This window comes from Pan troglodytes, chromosome 20 (assembly GCF_028858775.2).
Source record: "Pan troglodytes isolate AG18354 chromosome 20, NHGRI_mPanTro3-v2.0_pri, whole genome shotgun sequence".
Lineage (NCBI taxonomy): Eukaryota > Metazoa > Chordata > Mammalia > Primates > Hominidae > Pan > Pan troglodytes.
Genome location: NC_072418.2, coordinates 10259572 through 10282810, shown reverse-complemented (window position 1 = coordinate 10282810; position 23239 = coordinate 10259572). Strand labels below are relative to the sequence as shown.

General features: G+C 60.2%; 1 protein-coding gene across 4 annotated transcripts in view; it reads right to left on the bottom strand.

Moving 5' to 3' along the window:
- Nucleotides 1–92: 92 nt before the first annotated feature.
- The window catches only part of EVI5L (ecotropic viral integration site 5 like), a 35064-nt gene continuing 11917 nt past the window's right edge, over nucleotides 93–23239 (bottom strand). The window contains exons 1-20 of one of the 4 annotated variants that reach the window (XM_054674057.2): nucleotides 18345–18516; nucleotides 17950–18019; nucleotides 17114–17303; nucleotides 15889–16113; nucleotides 15705–15779; nucleotides 14915–15040; nucleotides 13444–13587; nucleotides 13251–13340; nucleotides 11837–11934; nucleotides 11687–11747; nucleotides 8964–9017; nucleotides 7909–7941; nucleotides 6693–6833; nucleotides 4337–4465; nucleotides 3008–3148; nucleotides 2749–2904; nucleotides 2492–2638; nucleotides 2026–2121; nucleotides 1794–1889; nucleotides 93–1650 (exon numbers count right to left, since the gene is read on the bottom strand). In XM_054674057.2, coding sequence (XP_054530032.1) covers nucleotides 1372–1650; nucleotides 1794–1889; nucleotides 2026–2121; nucleotides 2492–2638; nucleotides 2749–2904; nucleotides 3008–3148; nucleotides 4337–4465; nucleotides 6693–6833; nucleotides 7909–7941; nucleotides 8964–9017; nucleotides 11687–11747; nucleotides 11837–11934; nucleotides 13251–13340; nucleotides 13444–13587; nucleotides 14915–15040; nucleotides 15705–15779; nucleotides 15889–16113; nucleotides 17114–17303; nucleotides 17950–18019; nucleotides 18345–18384 — 2391 coding nt within the window. In that variant the 5' untranslated portion in view covers nucleotides 18385–18516 and the 3' untranslated portion in view covers nucleotides 93–1371. Of the gene's footprint in view, nucleotides 1651–1793; nucleotides 1890–2025; nucleotides 2122–2491; nucleotides 2639–2748; nucleotides 2905–3007; nucleotides 3149–4336; nucleotides 4466–6692; nucleotides 6834–7908; nucleotides 7942–8963; nucleotides 9018–11686; nucleotides 11748–11836; nucleotides 11935–13250; nucleotides 13341–13443; nucleotides 13588–14914; nucleotides 15041–15704; nucleotides 15780–15888; nucleotides 16114–17113; nucleotides 17304–17949; nucleotides 18020–18344; nucleotides 18529–23239 lie in introns of those variants that run through there. The other 3 variants (XM_003316057.7, XM_009434532.5, XM_003316056.6) reach the window with 3 other exon arrangements.

Here is a 23239-nt window from a genome sequence, read left to right as displayed (position 1 = left end):
ACAGCCCCGCCTTCCCTCAGCACGGTTTTTGGTCCCTGGGCTGGGCACCCACCGCTGCTTGTGATTCTCCTCCCAGCCCGCAGGCCAGTCCGTGACTGTGTAAATACACTTTATTTTCCATCTTTCCCACCTGGGCGACATGTGGAGTGAACAGGCAGTGTGCAAAATGGTGGCGGGCGTGTAGGGGGCGTGTGGAGAGCCCCGTGGGTGCCTGCCCCGGTCCCCAGGCTTCGTAACACTGAAAAGTGGGCAGCTAGGAAGCGGGGACGGAGCAGGGGTCCCCACCCAGGAAGCGCCAGGGAGATTGCTTGTGACGCTACTCTACTGGAGGCTCCGGGAGCACCGAGGGGGGCAGCCCCCAGGGTCATGAGGCCCGGGGGGCCGGGGGAAGGGAGGAAGGGGCCTGGGGGGCATCGTTGGATTTTGGCACCGTTCTCAGCTCTGATTCAGCAGAGACAACGGGACCACCAGGAGGAAGTGAGGGGAGGCCGCTCGCTGGGAAGCTCCTGCCTGGGGGCCTGGCCCTGGCTGAGGGTGGGGCTGGAAACACAGGAAGAAAGGGAAGTAGATGGAGACCGAGGACCCCCATAGAGATACCCCTCCATCACTGGCCAGGATAGGGGGCGCGAGTGTCTCCCAGAGAAAGATGTGGGGCACTGGGGAGAGGGGTCTCTTCACTTCCTGGAAGCTGCTCTGGCCCCAGAGAAGCAGGGAGGCTTCCCGTTAGCCACTCAGTCCCCAGGCGCCCCGCACATAGTAGGGGGACTTTGGTTTCCGCTGCAGGGGCCACGGTGCCTGCGCCAGGCAGGAGAGGCCGGCCTGGCCATCTGTCCCCAGCGGCCTGACTCCCCTAGAGATGGCCAGGGGCTAGTCAAGGGTCACTTCATCCCGAGGAGTGTTGTGGGGTGCTGATGTCCAGCCCAGAGCTGGCGCTCTCCTTCCTCAGGCCTCAGCTACCTCCTGAGCGCTTCCCAGCAATGTCGCCCCTGTCCCAGAAGGAAGCCTGCTAGGAGGTGGGAGCTGCCTGCTCATTCAGTGCTGGGACCTCTGGGTCGTCTGTCCCCTGCCCTCTGCCCTCCTGTTAAGAGAGCAGTCAGCCCCTCCAGGCACCCCTGGAACGCCAGAGGGCCCGGAGGGGTACAGACCAAGATGGGTAAACACTGCTGGGGAGAGAGAGCCTGCCCCGGGGTCTTGAGGAGCCCAGGTCGGACCCTACCCTCTGCGCTGCCTCGCCGGGCCTCGCTTTAGGGGTGGCCGAGCCACAGAGAGCGCGTAGTTTGTCAAGTGCGGCAGGTGGGGAGCAGAACGCGGACTGCCCGGGCGCCCCCCCCCGGCTGCGGCCTCCTGACTCCGGGCGCGCTGGGCACGGCCTCAGTTGTCCAGACCCTGGCTGTAGGGCGCGGCCAGCTCATCGGCGTCGCTGTCTGAGCTGCCCTCGCTGTCCTTGGCCGGCCGCTCCAGACGGCGGAAGAAGCGCGCATCGCGCGGGGACAGAGGGTACAATGCGTCCTGCAGGGCAGCGCCCACGCCTACGCCAAGTAGCTCCTCGTCCGACGACGGCAGCGAGTCCTCGTCCAAGTGCCGCGCCAGGCTCAGCCCGTCGAAAGCCAGCGGGTCCTCGAAGGGCGGCGGGCCCTTCAGCAGCCGCACCTGGGGCGGGGGACCGGCGCTGCAGGCGTGGACCGGCCTTCTGCCCCGCCCTCCCAGCCGCATCCTCCGCAAGGCACCGGCGCTCGGCTCGTCCCAGGCCGACGAAACCCAGGCCTGTCCCCGGCATCCCCGCGCCGGCTCACCTCGGCCTTCAGCTCCTCGATCTGGTCCTTGAGCTCGCGGATGTACTGCGATGAGTCCGAGTGGTTCAGCTGGCCCTGGATGCGGCCTTCCTCCCTCTGCGGGGTGCGCCAGGTCACGCGGGGCCAGTGCCATGCTGGGCCTGGGGTCCTGCTCCTGCCCCGGGCCCCGCTCCTGCCCCGGGCCCTGCCCCCGCCCCCGCCCCCGCCCCCCAACCCCGGCCCCGCCGCTCACCTGGATCTCCAGCTCGGCAATGCGCTGCCGCATCTCGGCCACCGCAGCCATGCTGTCCGCCTCCCGCAGTCGCACAGCCATCACCTCCTCCTTGCTCTGGGGTCGGCGGATTGGGGGGAAAGGAGGGCGGGTCAGGGGACGCGGCGCTTCAGGGGGCGGGACCGCGGGCAGGGGCGAATGAGGAGGCGGGGCCGCGGGCGGAGGCGGGTCAAGAGGCAGGACCGCGCGCAGGGGCGGGACCGCGGGCAAGGGAGGTGCGGGCGGGGGCGGGTCAGGAAGGCGTGGCCGCGGGCGGGGGCGGATCAGGAGGCGGGACCGCGGGGGGGTGGTCAGGAGGCGGGGCCGCGGGCGGGGGCGGGAGGACCGCGGGCAGGACGCCGGCAGAGGCGGATTGGGGGCGGGGCCTCATGTAGGGGCGCGTCCGGGGGCGGTGCCACGGGCAGGGCGGGGCCGCGGGGGTCTGCACCTTGCACTCGGCCTCGGCCTGCTTGCGGCGGCTTTCGCTGAGCTGCGTCTGCAGCCCCTTGTTCTGTGCAGCCAGGTACTGCAGCTTCTCCTGCAGCGCCGCGCGCTCCGCCTCCACGCGGTTCAGAAGGTTGCGGTGGATGTGGTCCTGGGATAGGGAGGAAGGGAGGACGGAGGACGGCGGCGGTCAGGGCCTAACTCAGGGGCTGGCCACGGACACCACGCCCCTTCCCCAACGAGCAGGCCCCCCGAGTCCACCTGCGTCTCAAGTTCCACCACGCGCTGCCGCAGCTCGCGGCCCTCGGCCAGGGCCTGGGCCTCGCGCAGACGCACGCTCATCAGCTCGTCCTGCAGCTCGCCCACGACCAGCTTCCGTGGGGACTCCTTCCAGCGGCCGCCGCGGGCCAGATGGGCCTGGGGGGTGAAGCCGAGAGGCCGGCGGTCAGCCTCCGCCCAAGAACCCCGAGGGGACGGCCCTAGGGGGCGCTCTGCCCGCCGGCGCCCACCCGGCCCTCACCTGCCAGGTGTCCGAGAGCTCCTGCAGCTGCAGTTTAAGCTCTCGCGTCGAGGCGACCGCCTGGCCCTCCCGCACCTTGAGCGCCTTCAGCTCCTCCTGCAGCTGCGCCACATTGTTCTCGTCGGGCAGCGAGCTGTTCCTCTGCGGGGAGAGTGGGGTCAGGGCCTGGGGGAGCAGCGCAGCCGCATGGCCCTTCCTGCAGGACAAACGCCCCCAGCCACGTTTCCTCCTGAGCTCCGCCTTGGGCGGCTCAGATGGGGGAGGGCGACCCCCTTGACAAGGCCCACGGGGAGCGGACTCGCCTGTGGAACCCGGTTGGAGCTCCTCAGCTATAAAATGGGTGTAGTAACAGCACCTACTCTCACAGGGTGTCCTAGGGCAACCCCCATAAACGCCGCGCTGCACACACTGACTCCCCGAGGTCTGAGATCCATCCCCTCAGGGACATGATCAGGTGGAGGACCTGCCCCAGCAGAAACACCCTGTCTGCCCTCTGGCCCCCAGGCCAGGCCACACCAGGCCAGGCAGTCCCTCTCCCTGGGAACAGGCTGAGTGCCAGCCTTGGCCCTGTCCTGGTGTCCCAGGGCTCATTGATGGAGGATTTGTGCTCCAGGACCCAAATCCAGCTTTCTGGATGAGGTCCGCACTGACCCGTGTTTGGGTCTAGGGCTGGGACAGATCTAGCAGCATGTCCTGGAGGCACACTTCCCTATGAAGTGGAGGGAGGCGGGAGCGGAGCCCAGCTCTTGGCTGGTGATGAGGGCCTGGAAGCAGATGGCCTCTCAGTCCTCCATTTGGGAGGACTCCCAAAATAGTGCAGGCTCGAGGGGGTGGGGAATGGCTCCTGCTGAATGTGTGAATGGGTCCCTGGGTGCTTTCCTTCCTCTGGAAGCTCCGTGGGAGAGTGGAGTCGATGCCAAGTCAGAGAGCAGTTGGGGAGGAACCCAGAAGCCCTGGGATGGTGTCTGCATGGGAATGTGTAGGGAGGCAGGCACAATGGGCCTGGGCCTTCCTTTCTCTCCTTCCTGTCCCCCTCCCCCATCCCCCTCTCTCCCCCCTTCCTTCCTGGAACCCAGTACTGGGGGAAACACACACAGGTGGGATGCGGGTATCCAGGAAGCTCATAGAAGCTGCCACGCTGCTGGAGTTTGCCTCATACAGGAGCGTGGGCATGCCCCGCGTGGGGTTGTGCTGTGTGTGTGCATATGTATGGTTGTGTGTGCATGGGGGTGGGGGATTCTGACCTGGGGTCACTCCCAAAGCTTATCCAGGACCCCTCCTGTGCCCCAGGGTCCCCCCGACACCTGCCCGTCTGCCTCCCCATTGCACCTTTTCCATGTCGAGAACCTTGTCCTGCATCTCCCGAAGGGCCCCCAGTGTCTCCGTCTCCCGTAGCCTCGACTGCTCCAGCTCGGTCTCCAGGTGGGACACGAAGTCTTCTGTGAGGCGGGGGTTCTCCTGGGGGAGGCAGAGAGCTGCGTGGGGCCCCAGGCCATGGCTGGGGGATGGGCAGCCTGCATGCCTGCTGGCTTCTCCCCTCCTCCCCAGAGCCCTTCAGCAGGGAGAGGGGCCCAGGCTTGGGGTGTCCTGGGCTGGATCCCCTGATGCTCAGGGCCTAGAGGTCCTGGCATCCATGCAACTGGCCCGGTCCAGCTTCCTTCCTGGAAAGGCTGCACAGAGGGGACATTCTGAAAGGGGACTTGCCTTGGCCTTCGGATGCCCCGCGGGACCCCAGTGACTGGTTTTCTGGGATCACTGGTGAGGGTGGGAGATGGGTTCTTGCTGGGTGGTCACCGTTCCAGCCACATGGTGGGCGAGGCGGGGGGTGGGGGAGAGGCCTGGGGCTGTGCACCTGTCTCTCCACCTCTCTTCTCTGCATCCCACCCTCCATTTCAAATCAGGGAAGGATGAGGAAAGAGTTTGTGGGTATCACCCTCTTGCTCCATGCCCTGGCTTCTCAGAAGTTCCCCAGTGGGGGCCCCTGGAGTGATGGACACTGCCACCTGGACCTGAAAAAGGATACCTGGTCCCTGGGGTGGGAGCCGGGCTCCCTCTCACGGACCTTGTGGCCTGGCAGGGCAGTTCTCTGGGGGACTGCCTCAGCCCTCCCAGCCACCACCCTCTTCCTGTGGGTCTCTGAGATCCACGTGTGACGGTGGCTCTGCCTCGGCCCAGACGGCCTCCAGGCCCCATGTGGCTCCTCTGGGCCACCTCATATTGCCTGCAGTGGCCTCCCTTTGGGCCTGAGGAGGTGGCCTTGGGCCTCCCCGATCTCTGCATCCCCCCAAGGTTGGAGCTCAGGGGTGGCTGGTGGAGTCTCTCTAACGAGCCTGAAAGGCGGCCTCATGCAGTGGGTGGGATGAACCCAGCCTCAGTTTCCCTAATGTCCACGCTGCCTCAGAGCAAGGTGGGATAAGAGTGCTCACAGACTCTGAGGGCCACAACGCCAGCATCATACGGATGTGGTTCATGGGGAAAAGTGAGAAACAGTGAAGCTCTCCTTCTCCCTAGGAGCAGTGGATCACCTAGAATCCCCGGGTCAAGGCTTGAGCCACAGTCTCTGGGCCTGGGGGCGGAGGGGGCACCTCTGTATTGGATGGCTCTTCTTTCTCAAGCACTCCATGGTTTCTCCAACCTACACCCCACTGCCAGGCCCTGCTGGTTCAGGCCAGGATGGCAGAGGGACCTACAGCGTCACTCCCTGCCCCTCCAGGGCATGTGTCCCTGTGGCCTGCAGGGCTTAGGGCTGCAGCCACTGGTGGTCCCTGCGATCAGGAAGGCCAACTGCTGAATGCAGCTGCAGTTAAGTTTTTTTGTTTTTTTTTTGAGATGGAGTCTTGCTGTGTCACCCAGGCTGGAGTGTGGTGGTGCCATCTTGGCTCACTGCAACCTCCACCTCCCGGGTTCAAGTGATTCTCCCGCCTCAGCCTCCTGAGTAGCTGGGACTACAGGTGCGCACCACCATACCCAGCTTATTTTTGTATTTTTATTAGAGATGGGGCTTCATCATGTTGGCCAGGCTGGTCTCAAACTCCTAACCTCAGGTGATCCACCTGCCTCAGCCTCCCAAAGTGCTGAGATTAAGGCGTGAGCCACTGCACCAGGTCGCAGTTAAGTTCTAAAAGCTTTCAGGAGAAGCAAATCTTGGGGTGGGGCCCCAGCTTATGGGCCTGCCCATCATGGGACCCAAAGTTCATGGCCCTCAAGACACTCAGGGTGCCCCCTCAGCCCCACCCTGCTGGCTCAGAGCTCCCCAAACAGTCCCGGGATGCCCTGCTCCCATTCTCCATGGCTGGCCCCCGAGGGACACCGAACAATCCTTCAGACCCTGGGGAGAGGCAAGAGCCTCCGTAAGGAGTCACAGCCCTGTCTGCTGCCTGTGACACAGAGGAAACCCTGCAGGGACAGCCCGGTCTTCAGAGGCCTCCGTGCTGAGGCTGGGGGTTGGGAAGTCAGATACTGCAGACACACTATGAGGTGGCAAGAAATGGATATCAGGATGTCTCAGAATGTGGAGCTGCTGGGGGAGAATCTGCGCTTGTCTCTGGGTTCCCCTTACCCCAGAAAGGAACAGGAGGGCCAGGCGCTGAGGCGGGGCAGATATGAGCCCTGAAAGAAAACCGTTGGGCGAGGGCGGGGGCGCGGGGCATGGCCCCGCCCAGCAGCCCTGCACACCCGCCCCTACCTGCTGCTCTTGTAGCTGCCGGATGGTGCTCTGTGCCTTCTGCAGGTCCTCGGCCGCCGAGCTGCACTGCTGCCGCACCACCGCCAGCTCCCGCTTGATGACGTAGTTCTCCTCCGCCTCCTGCGCCCGTGTCACTTGCCCCTGAGAACAGCGAGGACAGGGGGCAGGGGGAGGCCGTGACCCTCGGCTCCCACCCAAGGCCCTGCCTCCCACCACAGGGGGAGGCCCAGAGAGTGGAGGTGGGGGGAAGTGAGGTGGGGGCCTCCCGTACTCAGAGCCTGGGATGAGCGTCCCACTGGGCCTGGGGACGTGGGTGGGTGACAGGCAGGAATAGGACACCTGGAGGAGCCCGGGAGGAACAGAGCTAGCCCTGGGCTTGGAAAGCTCCATCTCCTTCCCCACTCTGGCTCTCAGTCTCTGCCCCAGTTGGGATCCTTATCCAGGGGCACAGCGAGGCCACCTGTGCCTATTCATGCCAGACTCTGCCGGTGAGGGTGAGGATCTGGGGACAGCCGAGGCCCCGGCAGGACAGGGCTGGGCTCCCAGGGGCATTCACCTCTCCCAGCAGCATCTTCTCTAGTCCTGGGCTCTGGGGCCTCCACCTGCCTGGAGCTAAGACCCCTTTTTCCCCACCTCATCTTTGTCCCCTACCCAACTTGGGCCCCCCATTCCAGGCTCAAAGCCACCAGGTGGCGGGTGGCAGCTTCCAGATAAAGCCATTCAAGATGAGGTGGCAGCAGGAGCAGGTGAGCTAGAGAAGGTGGTAGCAGGCATTGCAGGTAGGAGCAGAGAGCAGCAGCGTGAGGGCCGGGCGTGTGTGTGCGCGTGTGTGTGTGCATGTGTTGTGCATGTGTTCTGTGTGTGTGTGACCGCAGCACTGCACACACCAGGGCCTTATGTGAATATGGTTTTAGGTTCCCCAGCCCTCCTGGGTCCCCACCCTGTGTTGCCCGGAGGAAGCTTTCTGTACATGCATGTGGACATTCACACCCAAACGCACTCACAGCCCCTCCACACACACCCTTCTCCCCACTTCACATGCCCCGCCCCCCCCGGGAAGCCTCTGTGTCCCCCAGAAGCGATCCCCAGCTGCTCCATGCATGGCGCCAGGCCTGCCCGCAGAATGGCAGGGAAGAGGCGGTTACTGGCTGTCATGTGCAGGGTGCAGGGAAGGGGCCAGGAAGGAATCCGGAGAGGGGATAAAAAGCTACAGTACCTGGATTAACCTATCAGCCAGAGCAGCGCTCTCCTACCCGGCGAAGGGGGTTCCCAGCGACAGGGGGAGGAGGCAGAGCGGAAGGCGCGGGGACAGGAGAGGGGAGACAGACAAGAACCACTTGTCACTAACGCAGTGGACTATCTCTAGAAGCGGGGGAGAGAGGAGGGAAGACCAGAGAACCAGCAGGAGAGGACCCGGAGGAAGACCAAAGCTAGAGCCAGCTCCGTCCTGGAGAGGGGTTCTGTGTGAGCGGGGAGGTCGGGGGTGCCCGCGGTTGTGGGGGAGGCCGCAGGGCTGGGAAACCCACTGTCCCACCCTCCAGGGTCAGCCGGGCCGCTGCTGGCTGGAAAAACTGTGGGGGGCAGGGGAACTTTCGGCTTCATGCGGACCTCCTGGGGAGTGGGAGAGGAGGGGTGCATTGTAATTTTAAGGCAGAACAAGGCTTTGGGGTGAGGGCAACCAAATCTGGCTGCCAACCCACTTCCTGTGGCCAGTGGAGGGTCAAGTGAGGACGAGTGAGGAGCAGGAATTGGGGGCTCCCGGGGCTGGGGCTCAGTGAGCCCCCGATTCCACCCCCATCTTTAGCATGTTGGGGAGCAGAGTCCGGGCTGTGGCTCCCCACCATGGCACCATGCTTCTCCTCCACTGGGTTTCCTTTCCTTTCTTTTGAGGGCAAGACTTCCAAATTACAGGGTGGGGTGGCTTGTGGCCCAATTACGGGGCTCGTCCATCAAAGTGGCAGTTCTCCCTCCTCCTCACCCCTCCCCATCTGTGCAGCCGGGGAGGGCGCAGAACACAAATGGATTCCCGTGGCTGCAGGCCACTGGGTTGTAACTCGCCCCCACTCCAGGATTAATCACCATACGAGTCGCCCCCAGTTGCAGGGCACTCCAAATCGGGTTCAGGTCGGGTCCTGGGGCAGGAAGGTAGGGCTGCTTAGTCCTCCAGAGAGGAGAAGACTTGGAGGAGTCCACCCCAGGTTAGCGGCCATGCCCCGCATGGTGGGTCACACCCCATGGCGACCATGTCCTCACGGTGGCCACGCCCCTCACCTTCTCTAGGGTTTCAATCCGCTGTTTCAGGAGCCGGTTCTCCGTCCGAAGTCTCTATGGGGGTGGGGGGAGATCACGTCATAGCCCGCCCCCCACTCCTGTCTACATGCACCCCTCATTTACCCACTGCCGGGGTCAGTCCCCTTAGGGCCAGGCCACTTTTCCGGGCAGGGCACAGCCAGCATCTTACGTTCTGGGTCAGCGATTTCAGAAAACAGGGCCAATTCCTGTTCAGACTGGCTTGATTACAAAAAAATAAAAAGTTTTAAAACAAACCTGGGTTCAGTAAAAATAACGTCAGTGCCTTCGTGGCTGTGTGTGTGTTTGGGGGCCAGTCAGTACCCACGCCCCCTCAGAAGACTCCATCCCACACGTGGGTCAGTCTGCCCAGGGTTGTGGGGGAATCAGTGGGGGAAGCAGCTGTCGAGCAGCCACCACCCACCCCTCGCTGCTTTGCCCCAAGCACCCGGGTTCAATTCCGGGGGCAGGCTCCTCTTTGAGTCTGGGTCCAGCGTGCTTATCACGCATCCTTTCTTGACAACTACATTCCCATGACCTGCTGAGAGCAACCTGTCCCCAGTGGTTTTCTCTGTTCCCTGGCTGGGGTTTCGAAGACGTCTCCCTTGCTCCTGCCTTCCATTCTGTGCTGATGGATTTTGGCTAGATATTTGCGGTTTTAGGCCAGGTGTAGTGGCTCACGCCTGTAATCCCAGCACTTTGGGAGGCCGAGGCAGGCAGATCACCTGAGGTCAGGAGTTCGAGACCAGCCTCTACTAAAAACACAAAGATTAGCCAGGCGTGGTGGTGCATGCCTGTAATCCCAGCTACAGGGGAGGCTGAGGCAGGAGAATCACTTGAACCCGGGAGCAGGGGTTGCAGTAAGCCGAGATCACCTCACTGCACTGCAGCCTGGGTGACAGAGCAAGACTCCATCTCCAAAAAAAAAGAAAAAGATATTTGCACTTTAGGTTCCCCCAGGACACTCTGGGGAGCAGGTGAGGTTTGCAAACGAGTTGAATCTCGACTGTACCTGCGCCCCCTTGCTTGATACTAAGGTGGTACAGAAATTGTTTGGATTGGCAGGTGAGTGAGGGTCCTGCCACACTGCAAGTCACACAGAATATTTCCTGGGTTTCTTCTGGGGAGAAAAGGTGATGGAAACACCTAGAACATTCCCAGGAAGCAAATGCAGTCAGACAGAACCGCAGACTTGACAGTCATTGATGCATGTCATGTGGGGAAACTGAGTCAGAGTGGGGCAGGGCATTGCCCTAGTCCCTCAGTTCAGCTGGGTCAGAGCTATTTCAGGTCTCTGGTCCTCATAGCAATGTGGAGCCCTGATCCCTGGCCCCTGGGTTTCCCTATCATCTCTCTGGCTTCAACCCATCACAGCACCAAGCACAGCCATCCTTGCAGGAACTGGGCACACCTTTTGTATTTATTTCTATATTTTTGTAAAGACGGGGTATTGCTATGTTGCCCAGACTGGTCTCCAACTCCTGGCCTCAAGCCACCCTCCCACCTCAGCCTCCCAAAGTGTTGGGATTACAGGTGTGAGCCACTGTGCCGCTGGAGCTGGAATTGAATCCTTGTCTGTTGGACTCCAGTGTTAGCCACTGTGCGGCTCTGCCCCTGAAGAGCATGGAGCCAGGCTGTGTTGGGTTTGTGTCTGTGTCCCTTCCTGTCACTGGGGCGCCCTCAGTCTCAGCTGTGACTTTGGCACACAGCAGGTGCTCAATAAATGCTTTTTTTTCTTTTCTTTTCTTTTTTTTTTTGAGACACAGTCTCACTCTGTCGCCCAGGCTGGAGTGCAACGGTACAATCTTGGCTCACTGTAACCTCTGCCTCCCGGGTTCAAGTGATTTTCCTGCCTCAGCCTCCCGAGTAGCCGGGATTACAGGTGTGTGCCACCACACCCAGCTAATTTTTGTATTTTTAATAGAGATGGGGTTTCACTGCATTAGCCAGGCTGGTCTCAAACTCCTGACCTCAAGTGATCCACCTGCCTCCGCCTCCCAAAGTGCTGGGATTACATGCATGAGCCATCGCGCCCGGCAATAAATGCTTGTTGAGTAAATAACTAAAATCACGTGTAAAGGGAAGAATGCGCAAGGAAGGAGAGAGAAGCTTTGCACACTCAGGAAACCCCCTGACCTGGCAGGGCTGGCGGGCCAGTTACCCCAGGAACCAGGGGCCCCGGGTGAGTGCCCACACCCTGCCCTACACACCCTGGTGTCTGGGCCCTGCGTGCTCCATCTTTCCCCAGAGGGCAGTCCCCTTGCGGGGTCCTCCACTGCAACCTTCTTGAAATTCCTCCAGCCCCCAAGGCACGCTGCTGCCCTGGGCCTTTAGCCCTCGACACCCTGGGCCCGGAGCCTCTGCCCAGGTCAGCCTTGCCCACCGCGTGCACATCCTTGTCCAGAGCATTTAGAGTCCGCACTCTAGTTCAGTGGTTTATTGATTGCTTCCCCATGACGCTGGGCGGCCCAGCGGGGCAGGGACCTTGACTGTCTTGGTTACTGCGGCGTCAGGCGGGGGAGGCGCTCACAGCTGGCCTAACAGGTGAGGGACGGCGCAGGTGGGCGGAGGCCTGTCCGCCAAGGACGGCCGGGTCCGCCTGTGCGCTGGGAAGGCCCGCCCCCTAGCGGCCGATCTTTAGAGTACGGAGGGCAGCCCCCAAAGGCCTCCCATCCCTGTCCCCGTCCCGGGGCCCCTGGACTCACTTTGATCTCGATCTGCTCCTCCATCTCCTTGCTCTTCATGGCTGCGTACTCCTTCTCCAGCCTGCAGATCGGGAGGGCCCCGTGGTTACTGTCATGCCCTCGGGGGTCCCCCCTTCCTACCAGTACCCTGGTTGCCCAGCAGGCACCGACCTCTTCATCTTCTTGGGGTTGTACTTGACCTGGTAGGCTTTGAGGACCAGCTTGTCCGGGCAGCTGTCGAACTGGTGGGGGATCACTCTCTGGAAGTACTGTGGGGACACAGCCGGTCACCAGGTCACCAACATGCAGGCCCTGACCACCGGGGGCCGCCCGAGCCCTGTTGCCCTGGAGGGGGGCAGGAACGGGTCTGCCCGGGGTGTCGCCATGTCCTCAACGCCGTGTCCTCAGTGTTTGTGGAGCAACGGAAAGACTGAGCGTGAGGGGAGGGAATGGGGGACTGCCTGCAGCCAAAGCCTTAGTTTCCAGAAGAAAAGCTGGCAGATGCTGGATGTGGTGGCTCATGCATATAATCCCAATGATTTAAAGGCCTGAGGTGGGAGAAATAAATAGCTTGAGCCCAGGAGTTTGAGACCAGTGTGGGCAACATAGTGAGACCCCATTTCTGAAAAAAAAAAAGTAGCCGGACATGGTGATGTGCACCTCTGGTTCCAGCTACTCAGGAGGCTGAGGCGGGAGGATCGCTTCAGCCCAGGAGGTGGAGGCTGCGGTGAGCTAGGACTGCACCACTGTACTCCAGCCTGGGCCACAGAGCAACTCCGACTTAAAAAAAAAAGGAAAAAGGAAAAAGAAAAAAAGAAAAGCAGGCCAAGGAGGCTCTCCTGGGAGTGAAGGCTGAGGGTCGGGGGTCTGACACAGGGGACCTTCGTGGGGGAAGGAGGATGGGTATGCCGGGGGCCTCGGGCCTGTGCAAAGGGTTAAGGTAAGCCCAGGGGGGACACAGCTCCTGCACCCGGCCCAGCTGGCCCCCTCTGGTAGCTGTGGACAATGCCTGCCCGTGTTCACGGACACAACCGTGGCCTTTGTGCATTCTTCCCTGAAGCACCAGCTGGAGGACGTGGGGAGGGGGCAGGGGCCCGCACAGCAGAGAAGTGGCGGTGGGAGGCAGGCTGGCCAGCAGCAGGGCCTCCAGGCAGGCCGGGCTGGGGCGGGGCAAAGCGTGAGGTTGCCTAGACCCCCAAACTCCCTCCTGTGCCCTCACCAGGCTGGGCGGCAGGGTGGGGATGCCCTCATGGTCAGCCAGAGTCATGATCTGCCATCAGGCTTTGGGGCATCTGCGGGGTTGGGGGCAGGAGGTGGGCAGTGGGGCTCCCAGAGCTCAGCCTGGGCCTCCTGTCTCCCTGCGGCCAGGCTGCTGGCCCCTGACTGTGTCTGGCAGAGCCTAGGGGGTCCTCTGGTCCCTTAGGGAGACCTCAGGGGAACAGAGTGGATGGGAACAGATCAGGGATGTCAGGCACACCACCTTCCACCCTCGAAGCCGGGCCCTCTCTGTCACGTGTGAGGGCATCCTGTGACTCGAAGCCCCTGACTGGGGGCAGCCCCGCTGGCCCTGGCCCTCCCGGCCCACCTGGGACATCCCCTCCATGTCCAGCTGCATCAGCTCCGCCTGGTTCACCTGCAGCAGGGCGAGGCCCACTCGGAACACGATCTCCAGCCCCTGCAAAGGCGGCAAAGGCAGTGGGAGATGGAGGGCAGGGAGGCTTCTGTTCCAGCCACCCCCAAGGGGCTCTCTTCCCTCCCCAGGCACCGTCGGTCCTCACCTCATACATGAAGATGTCAAAGACCCGGGTGGCGACGGGGAGTGGGAAGGTGGTCAGGAACAGTGTGAGGAACCAGGACGAGGCGTACATGGATGTGTGGAAGCTTTGGGAACGGAAGTGGGTGTTGAGGTCTGGGAGCTGCTCCTGCAGGGGTAGGAGGCCGGGTGGGCACAGTGAGGGGGACGCCCTCCCACCGGGGGGTGCTGGGCCTCAGTGTCCCCGCCTCCAGGGAGGCTTCCTGGACCTGCGCTGGGCAGCCTGAGGCTCCCTTCCTGGTGCTCCCTCAGCACTCTGTCTGAGGGAGGCCGAAGCACCCCAGAGCTTTGAGTAGCACGGGGTGGGGGCCAGGCAGGGATGGCAAGATCTGTAGCCGCCTGTGTTGGGGACCCACCCTGGGTAGGTGATGCGCCCGTGGCAGCTCATGGGGTCCTCACGACAGCCTGAGAGGGTGTGTCTGAGGCTGGGGGAGTTGGGTCACTCCCCACAGACACCCTGAGACCCAGAGGTGGAGCATGGGCAGGTGGCAGCCTCTGGCCCTGGGGGGACCCCCCCCCCCACCTTGTTATGTGAACTGCCAGCCACTGTACCTCCCTTAGACCCCAGCATAAAGCTTTGTGCAAGCTGTATTGGATTGGCCTGAACTCTAGACAGCCAGAAAGTGGCAGATGGCTGGGGAAACTGAGGCCGGAGAAGGCATTAGGATCCCGGGCTTCCTCCCAGCGCCAGGGGCTCTCTGCGCCCTGAGTTTGCAAGCTTGGCTGTGGGAGGGCTCTGCTACCCAGCCTGGGGTGGGGTGGTGCCTTCTCTGCAGCCCAGGCCTCCTGCTTGTGGCACTACCAGGCCCCCTTAGGCTACAGCACCGTCCATGATCCAGGCCCAGGGAGTGGGGCTGTCACATCCAGGGATGACTGCACAGCCCCACCTGCCATGGCAGCTGAGGCAGGCCGGTGTGTGTGTGTGTGTCTGTGTGTGTGTGTATGCATGCGGGTGTGTGTATGTTCGCAAACGGCCTTGGCGGCTCTGCCTGCCAGCCAGGAGCAGGCCCTGCGGGGGCTGCTATTTATAAACAGACGTCTGCGGCTCTCCGGTAATCAGGCAGGCAGACAACACTCCCTCCTTCCACCACACTCTGGAGCAGACAGGGAGGTGGCTGTGGCTGTGTCCGATGTGAGCCTGCCCCACCCCTCTGCCTCAGCAGCCCTGGGAGCCCCCCTTCAGTGGTGGCTCTCCTGTCCCTCCAAGCATCCTTCAGGGCAGTGCTGCATGGGAAGAGGAGTGCCTTTTGGAGTTGGAACGTCCAGGTGTGATTTCACAGGCTTGGAATTTTCAGTCCAAGAGATGCCCGGGTATGGTCTAGGGTGCCAGCCCTGCCCTCCTGCGGTCCTGCTCCCTTGGGGCCCTGCCCACCTGTGGCCCTGCCCTCCTGCAGCCCTGCTCTCCTGCGGCCCTGGCCACCTGTGGCCCTGCTCACCTGCAGCATGTACTCAAACTGATAGATGCAGAGCCCGAGCTCGGCCATGCTGGGTTTGAAGAGCTCCCGCAGCCGGTACTCCTGCATCAGCCGCACGAACACACAGAAGGCCTCCTCCTCAGGCATCTAGGGGGGACGGGCAGGTGGGGGGGCTCAGGGCAGCGGGGAGGGGCGTCTCGCTGCTCATCAGGGCCCTGGGGTACAGGGGCCCATGTCCATGTCGGTACCTGGCTCCCTAGACTCTCATGACACACTGTTGGTCCCTGTGTCCTCACAAGCTGTTTTACTGATGGAAGACCTGAGGCTGAGGTCACCTGCCAAGGGCCACTCGGCAGGAAAAAGGGGAGCTGGACCTGAACCCAGGGCTGGCCACTGCCAGCATCCCCCTGGTTAGGACACCTCCTGTCTCAGCTGCGTCCTCTCTCCCTGTCCTAAGCCCCCCGGTTTCTCTGGAGGAGACCCCCAAGCCCCATAAACACCACGCTGGATGGCTTAAGTCCCCAGCCTGAGGTTCCTGTCCAACCCTGAGATGTGGCAGAGAGAGACAGCCTATCCCTCCAAACCCTGTCTCTGTCCTGGATGGTACAGCGGACAGGACCCAACCAGACAGGTGCCACTCACTGGGCCTTGGCCTGGCGATTGGCAGAGGTCACGGGTGTGGATGGAGAGGGAGGATCTACCCCTAGCAAGACGCTGAGTGGAGGACACGCCACTTCTGTCCATCTCTTGGGGGCCGAGCCCAGGGTGGGCTGTTGTCTGGCAGGAGCCCAGCCACCCCCCAGCCACCTACCTGCATGAGGAGCAGGCCCACGATGAAGGCGCTTCCCTGGCAGTAGCCCACCTCCCGGTCTACCAGCGAGTATGCCTAGAAGGGAACAAGTCCTGAGAGCAGGTCCTGCCGTCCAGCACAGCCGGTGAACTGGGGAACTGCTCCTTCCTTTGGGGCCGAGGGAGCGGGGAGCCCTGGGCCTCACCTTCATGACGTTGAAGAGGACCTCCTGGCCCAGGCTGTCCTGGCCCTTGAAGAACTCGTGTTCCGGGTAGGTGCGGGCGATGTCCCTGCGGATCAGCTTCTCGCACGGCGAGGACATCTTGAGCAGCTCGGAGTACTGGTTCTTGACGGGCATGTCCGTGGCGCTGCACAGAAGCTGCCACACGATGGCCCGGAAGTGGTGGGGGATGCCCTTGCGGATCAGCTCCTGGCCACGGGAGCGGGAAGCCGGGGCTGGACTCGGTCCCAGCGCAGCCTCCCCGTGGCCACCCAGCCCAGCTCCTCAGGCGTGGCTCATCCAGGCCTCAAGCATGGCACAGAACTCATGGTCCCCAATCCTTTTTTTACCCCCTTTTTTCAGAGACAGGGTCTCCCTCTGTCACCCAGGCTGGAGTGCAGTGCTGAGATCATAGCTCCCTGCAGCCTTGAACTCCTGGGCTCCAGCGATCCTCCTGCCTCAGCTTCCTGAGTAGCTGGGACTACAGTTGTGCACCACCACGCCTGGCTAATTTTTAAACTTTTTTTTTTTTTTGAGATGGAGTCTCGCTCTGTTGCCCACGCCGGAGTGCAGCGGCGTGATCTTGGCTCACTGCTACCTCTTGCCTCCCAGGTTCAAGTGATTCTCCTGCCTCAGCCTCCCAAGTAGCTGGGATTACAGGTGCACGCCACCACGCCCAGCTAATTTTTGTATTTTTAGTAGAGTCGGAGTTTTGCCATGTTGGCCAGGCTGGTCTTGAACTCCTGATCTTAGGTGATCTGCCTGCCTCGACCTTCCAAAGTACTGGGATTACAGGCGTGAGCCACTGCGCCCGGCCTACCTGGCTAATTTTTAAACTTTTTATAGAGTCGGAGTCTCATTACGTTGCCCAGGCTGGCCTCGAACTCCTGGCCTCAAGCGATCCTCCCACCTTGGCCACCCAAAGTGCTGAGATTCCAGGCGTGAGCCACCACACCCCCATCCTTCATGGGCATTACAGGGCAGCAAGCACATGGGCACTCGAGGGTGCAGGGCCTGTCCAGCACCACCCTGACTCACTCTCTCCTGTCCCTGTGCTCTGGCAGGACACCCTGAAAGTGCCTGCACATCTCCACTGCTGCCGCTGTGCCCAGGCTGGGGCCCCGCAGACCCTGGTGCTGCCTGGTGGCTGAGTGACTGCACCACCTGCCCGCGCCGTCGGCCCAGCCCCACCTGCCTGGCCGCCCCCCACCTTGAGCAGCTTCTCCTTCCTGCGCCGCCACTCCTCCCACTCGTTGGCGATCCGGCCCCACAGGATCCACGTGTCCTCCTCCAGGTGGCTCAGGTTGGAGGAGGCCGAGGAGCTGGACACTAGCGAGGAGCCACTGTTCCGCCGCGAGCCATTCATGGAGCGCATGGACTTGGAGTCGGCCTCTAGGAGCCTGGGCAGGAAGGGCCGGCAGAGGGGAACCAGTGACTCCCTGGGGACAGGGATCCTTGGCAAACCCAGCCCATCCTCCCAGGGGTCTCAGAGGACACCAGGGATTAGGTCCCTCTTGTTCTTTTTTTTTTTCTTTCTTTTTTGAGATGGAGTCTTGCTCTGTTGCCTAGGCTGGAGTGCAGTGGTGTGATCTCAGCTCACTGCAACCTCTGCCTCCTGGTTCAAGCAATTCTCCTGCTTCAGCCTCCCGAGTAGCTGGGATTACAGGTGCATGCCACCACACCCGGCTAACTTTATATTTGTAGTAGATATGGGGTTTCACCATGTTGGTCTGGCTGGTCTCAAACTCCTGACCTCAGGTGATCCACCTGCCTCAGCCTCCTAAACTGCTGGGATTATAGGCGTGAGACACTGCCCTCAGCGCCCCCTTTTTTTTGACGGAGTTTTGCTCTTGTTGCCCAGACTGGAGTGCAGTGGCATGATCTTGGCTCACTGCAGCGTCCGCCTCCCGGGTTCAAGCGATTCTCCTGCCTCAGGCTCCCAAGTAGCTGAGATTACAGGCACCCCCACCACGCCCAGCTAATTTTTGTGTTTTTAGTAGAGACAGGATTTCACCATGTTGGCCAGGCTGGTCTCAAACGCCTGACCTCAAGTGATCCGTCTGCCTCGGCCTCCTAAAGTGTTCGGTGGTGTGAGCCACAACGTCCAGCCTAAAACCTGCATTTTAAATGGGGGTGGGGTCAGAGGAAGAAAGCAGGAAGGCCCGAATCAACTCTTCCTCCAGTCCTGGCTCCATTAACCGCGGCGGATTCACAGATTCACTTGACCTCTCAAACCTTCGGTCTCATCTGAACAGGGTGGGGACACATATATTCAGCCAGGGTTGGGAGGATGAAAGGAGGTGTCCCTCATCCAGCATCTGGAGGTGGCCGTCACATTGCACACACTGGGCCTGGCTCTGAATGTGAGGGCACCTGGGAACTCCTGTGGGGGCCCAGACTGCACCCCAAGATTTCACCCCATCCCCCAGCCCCCAACTCACCGGTTCTGCTCTTCAAGCTTGGCCAGCAGCTCCAGCTCATCGGGGCTGAGGTTCTCGGAGTCAGAGGTCGGGGAGCAGGTGGGGGCCGACAGGGCCTCCTGGGATGAGGAGTCGGGGCTCAGAGTGGGGCTCGCCATGGTGGGTGGGCTTGTTAGCCGTGAGCGGGGTTGGTTCACAGCTCTGTCTGGGGGCCAGAGACATGCGTGGTCGGCATTGGGTGGGTGCCCACTCCATCCTGCCTGCCCACCCTCGGGACATTTCCTCACCCTGGGCTTCCTGTCTCTGGTCCACCCCCGTCTGTGCACCCCTCATCCCCATGCACCCCAGCCCAGCTGACAGCCATGCTGCCCCTTCTGTTCGAGACCCTGGCGATTGGGATCCCTGCCTGTGTCATCAGGCCGGATGTCTGGATGGAGATGGGAGGACTGTTGCCAGGATGTGAGCCGTCCTGCTGTCCCTGGGCATGAAGGCCAAGGCTCAACTCGACACCCCTGAGGCTGGAGCAGGGCCCGGAGCAGAGGCTCCCTGTCACTCGGGGCTCCATGGACCCTGCTGGGACCTCGGGGTGCAGGAGCCCCCTGCTTTGCTGGCCCTTCCTAATAGCTTTGTCCCCGTCCCCGCCACGGCCTGCCCTGGGAGCCCCATATCAGTGTCTGACTTTCCCCATCTCATCAACCAAAGTGGGCTGCTGGCACGGCCAAGAGCAATTACTCTCGACTGTTAATTGTCTGGCGCTGCCAATGGCCAGAAGAGTCGCCTCCCCTTGGGTCGAGAAGCCAGGGACGTGGCAGAGTGCTGGGAATCTGTGCCCTGGCAGACACAGAGCCAGAGCTGTGGGCTCCGATCCGTATCCAGATCTTGGCCTGCCACGTGCCAGGTGAGTCCCAGGCACATCTGTCCTATCTTTTTGCCGTGTCATCTGGCCCGACCCTTCTGGGGGCTTCAAGGACACTGGCCTCTCGCCTTCTGCCAGCCTGGTGGAGGCAGATCAACGCCATGTCAAAAACAAAGGTACTGGGCTCAAATGGATCTGCGTCTGAAGCATGGCTCCCCTCAACCAGCTGTGTGACCTTGGGCCAGTCACTTGGTGTCTCTGAGCCTCCGTACACTGAGATCATACAGGACCTAGCCTCAAGGGTGGCTGTGGAAACTGAGCACATGACTGCACATAACGTGGTCAGAACAGAGCCTGACACTCAGTGATGGCCCCACGGACATCGGCTATCACTGTCCATCCTGGAGCCAGGGCTCCTGGGTTCTGCTGTGGCCTGTGTGGGGACTGATGGCCAGGGGACCCCTAGCAGGGGGCCCTAGAGGAAAGGGACGGCTATGGGAGTGGAGGCAGTGGCTGGGGATGGTGTTCCTTCATGCTTCTTCCTGGTGAGCCCAGGCTCACCTCCAGCGTCTGAGAAGATGGGGATACCTAGGGTCCTGATGGCAGGAAGGAAACCCTGCCTCTGCCTCCTTATTTGCACGGCTCCTCATGCCCGCCCACTGCCCGGCACGCTCTGTAGCAGGAGTCTGCCGTGTGCCACTTGACCCCACCTGACCTGGCTGACAGCTCCACCTACAGAGAGGGCCTCGCTGGGTCCTTGGAGTGGGGATATCTGGATCCCCAGGCAGCAGGGGGACATTGGCGGGACCATAGCAGACCACTCTATACCTGCCTGACTACCGTTGGGTCACTGGGCACCTTCCCACAGCCCAAACTCAGCCCCCAACCAACCCCTGAGGGCCTACAGGTTGGATGGACTTGACCCTGGCCACCCCAGTCCTCCTGGAATGGGGTTGGGGGAGGTGCGCCATTCTTTTTTCACTGTATGGGGACCCAGAACCCTCTTTCTCCAGGCCTCTGTGGCTCCCCAAGGCTACTGGTTCTACCTTGGGCCCTCAAGCGTTCCCCTAGTCTGCCGGGTGCTGAGGGTTTTGGATTTTGGGGAGCGGAAGGAACTCTCATTGCCAAGTGGGCCGGGGCCACCTGCCCTAAAGACCAAGCTGCTGGGCACCACCTAATCAGGAGTTAATCATTCCCGAGGCAGGGACAGTGGGGGCCACTTTGGGGCCTCCCACAGAGTCAAAGTCTGCCCGGACAGAGACGGGGGCTGTGGACAAGAAGTGCTGATCAGAAGGACCTCTCTGGGCAGGGAGGGGCTGGGAGGGTAGCTTCAGAGCTGGGAGAATGGGGAGGAGGTGGTGGAGGTGAGGCTGGAGCCTCGGAACCACAGGTGGAGTTGGGGAGCAGTAAGAGCTTCAGAACCGAAGAAACCCAAGCTCAGGGCATCAGCCCCACCCAATCTCTGCCCGAGCCTCGGTTTCTTTTCTTTCTTTCTTTCTTTTTTTTTTTGAGACGGAGTCTCGCTCTGTTGCCCAGGCTGGAGTGCAATGGCGTGATCTTGGCTCACTGCAACCTCTACCTCCCGGGTTCACGCGATTCTCCTGCTTGATTACAGGTGCGTGCCACCACGCCCAGCTAATTTTTGTATTTTTAGTAGAGACGGGGTTTCACCATGTTGGTCAGGCTGGTCTCGAACTCCTGACCTCGTAATCCATCTGCCTCGGCCTCCCAAAGTGCTGGGATTACAGATGTGAGCCACCGCGCCCAGCCGAGCCTCAGTTTCTGATTTTAAAAATCCCCCAAACCCGGGAGCCGTCCACCAGCAGAGGTTGTACAGCTATTTATCACGAATGTGTGTGTATTTCATACAGGAAGTGAAATGTATTAAATACACAGGGCTGAAACTTGCAGTCTGAGAGGCAGGAACCTTCTGATCCCACCGGAAATTTCTCTCCACTCATCCCCAGACTCTCTCAGTGGAAACCATCCTCCTGAAGCATGTGTGCACGCACAACACACATGCACTCTCACACACACTCTTCACAGCTACCCCACTCCCTCACGCATGTACACACATTCACACCCACCCCACTCACATACAAACTCTCACACATACACATGCAAACACTTGGATACACACACCCATGCCTATTCTCACACACACACTCATACACCTATACACACATGCACACACTCGACACACACCCTCATGCCTATTCACACACACCTATACACACACACTTGACACACACCCATGCCTATTCTCACACACACTCACATACCTATACACACATGCACACACTCGACACACCCATGCCTATTCTCTCACACACACTCATACACCTATACGCATGCACACACTTGACACACCCATGCCTATTCTCACACACACTCAAACACCTATACACACACACTCGACACACCCATGCCTATTCTCACACACACACCTATACACACACATGCACACACTCAACACACCCATGCCTATTCTCACTCACACACCTATATACACACATGCACACTCAACACACCCATGCCTATTCTCACACACACATGCACACATGACACACACACCCATGCCTATTCTCACACACACCTATACACACATGCACACACTCGACACACACACCCATGCCTAATTCTCACACACACCCCTATACACACACATGCACATACTCAACACACACACCCATGCCTATTCGCTCACACACCTATACACACACATGCACATGACACACACCCATGCCTATTCTCACACACACACACCTATACACACACATGCACATACTCGACACACAGCCATGCCTATTCTCTCACACACACGCTCACACACCTATACACACATGCACACACTCAACACACACGTGCTCATCCATAGTCACACGTTTACACATATGCACACATTCGGATACACGCACACCCGGTACCTTCACACACACATGCACACACTCAATACACACATACCCATGCACATTCACACATACACATGGACACACTCAGATACACACACACCTATATACCTTCACACACACATGCACACACTCGATATACACATGCTTATGCATATTTGTGCGTGCACACACTCATATACACACACACCCAGTACCTTCACACACACGCACACAATACACACATACTCGTGCACATCCACACACTTGATACACAATTTGCACACACATCCATGCACACACTTGATACATAAACACCCACACACATTCACACATTTTCACACATGCACACACTTGATACACACCCATGCACATTCACACACAGTTGATACATGCACACACACAATTCACACACATACACACACTTGATACACCCCAATTCACACAGACATGCACACACTTGATACACACACTTTCACACATCCCCACACACATGCACACACTTGATACACACCCATGCACATTCACACACAGTTGATACATGCACACACACAATTCACACACATACACACACTTGATACACCCCAATTCACACAGACATGCACACACTTGATACACACACTTTCACACATCCCCACACACATGCACACACTTGATACACACCCATGCACATTCACACACAGTTGATACATGCACACACACAATTCACACACATACACACACTTGATACACCCCAATTCACACAGACATGCACACACTTGATACACACACTTTCACACATCCCCACACACATGCACACACTTGATACACACATTCACATTCTCAGACATGCACACACATGCACACACTTGATACACACACTCACACATTCTCACAGACATGCACACACATGCACGCACTTGATACACACATTCACACGTCCCCACACACATGCACACACTTGATACACATTCACACACACATGCACACACTTGATACATACATTCATACATTCTCACACACGCACACACTGGATACATACCCATGCACATTCATACACATGTACACATGCACACACTTGATGCACACACACCTATGCATATTCACACACTCACACATATACATGCACACACAACACACACACCCATGCACATTCACACACACAGTACACACCTCATACACATGCACATGAC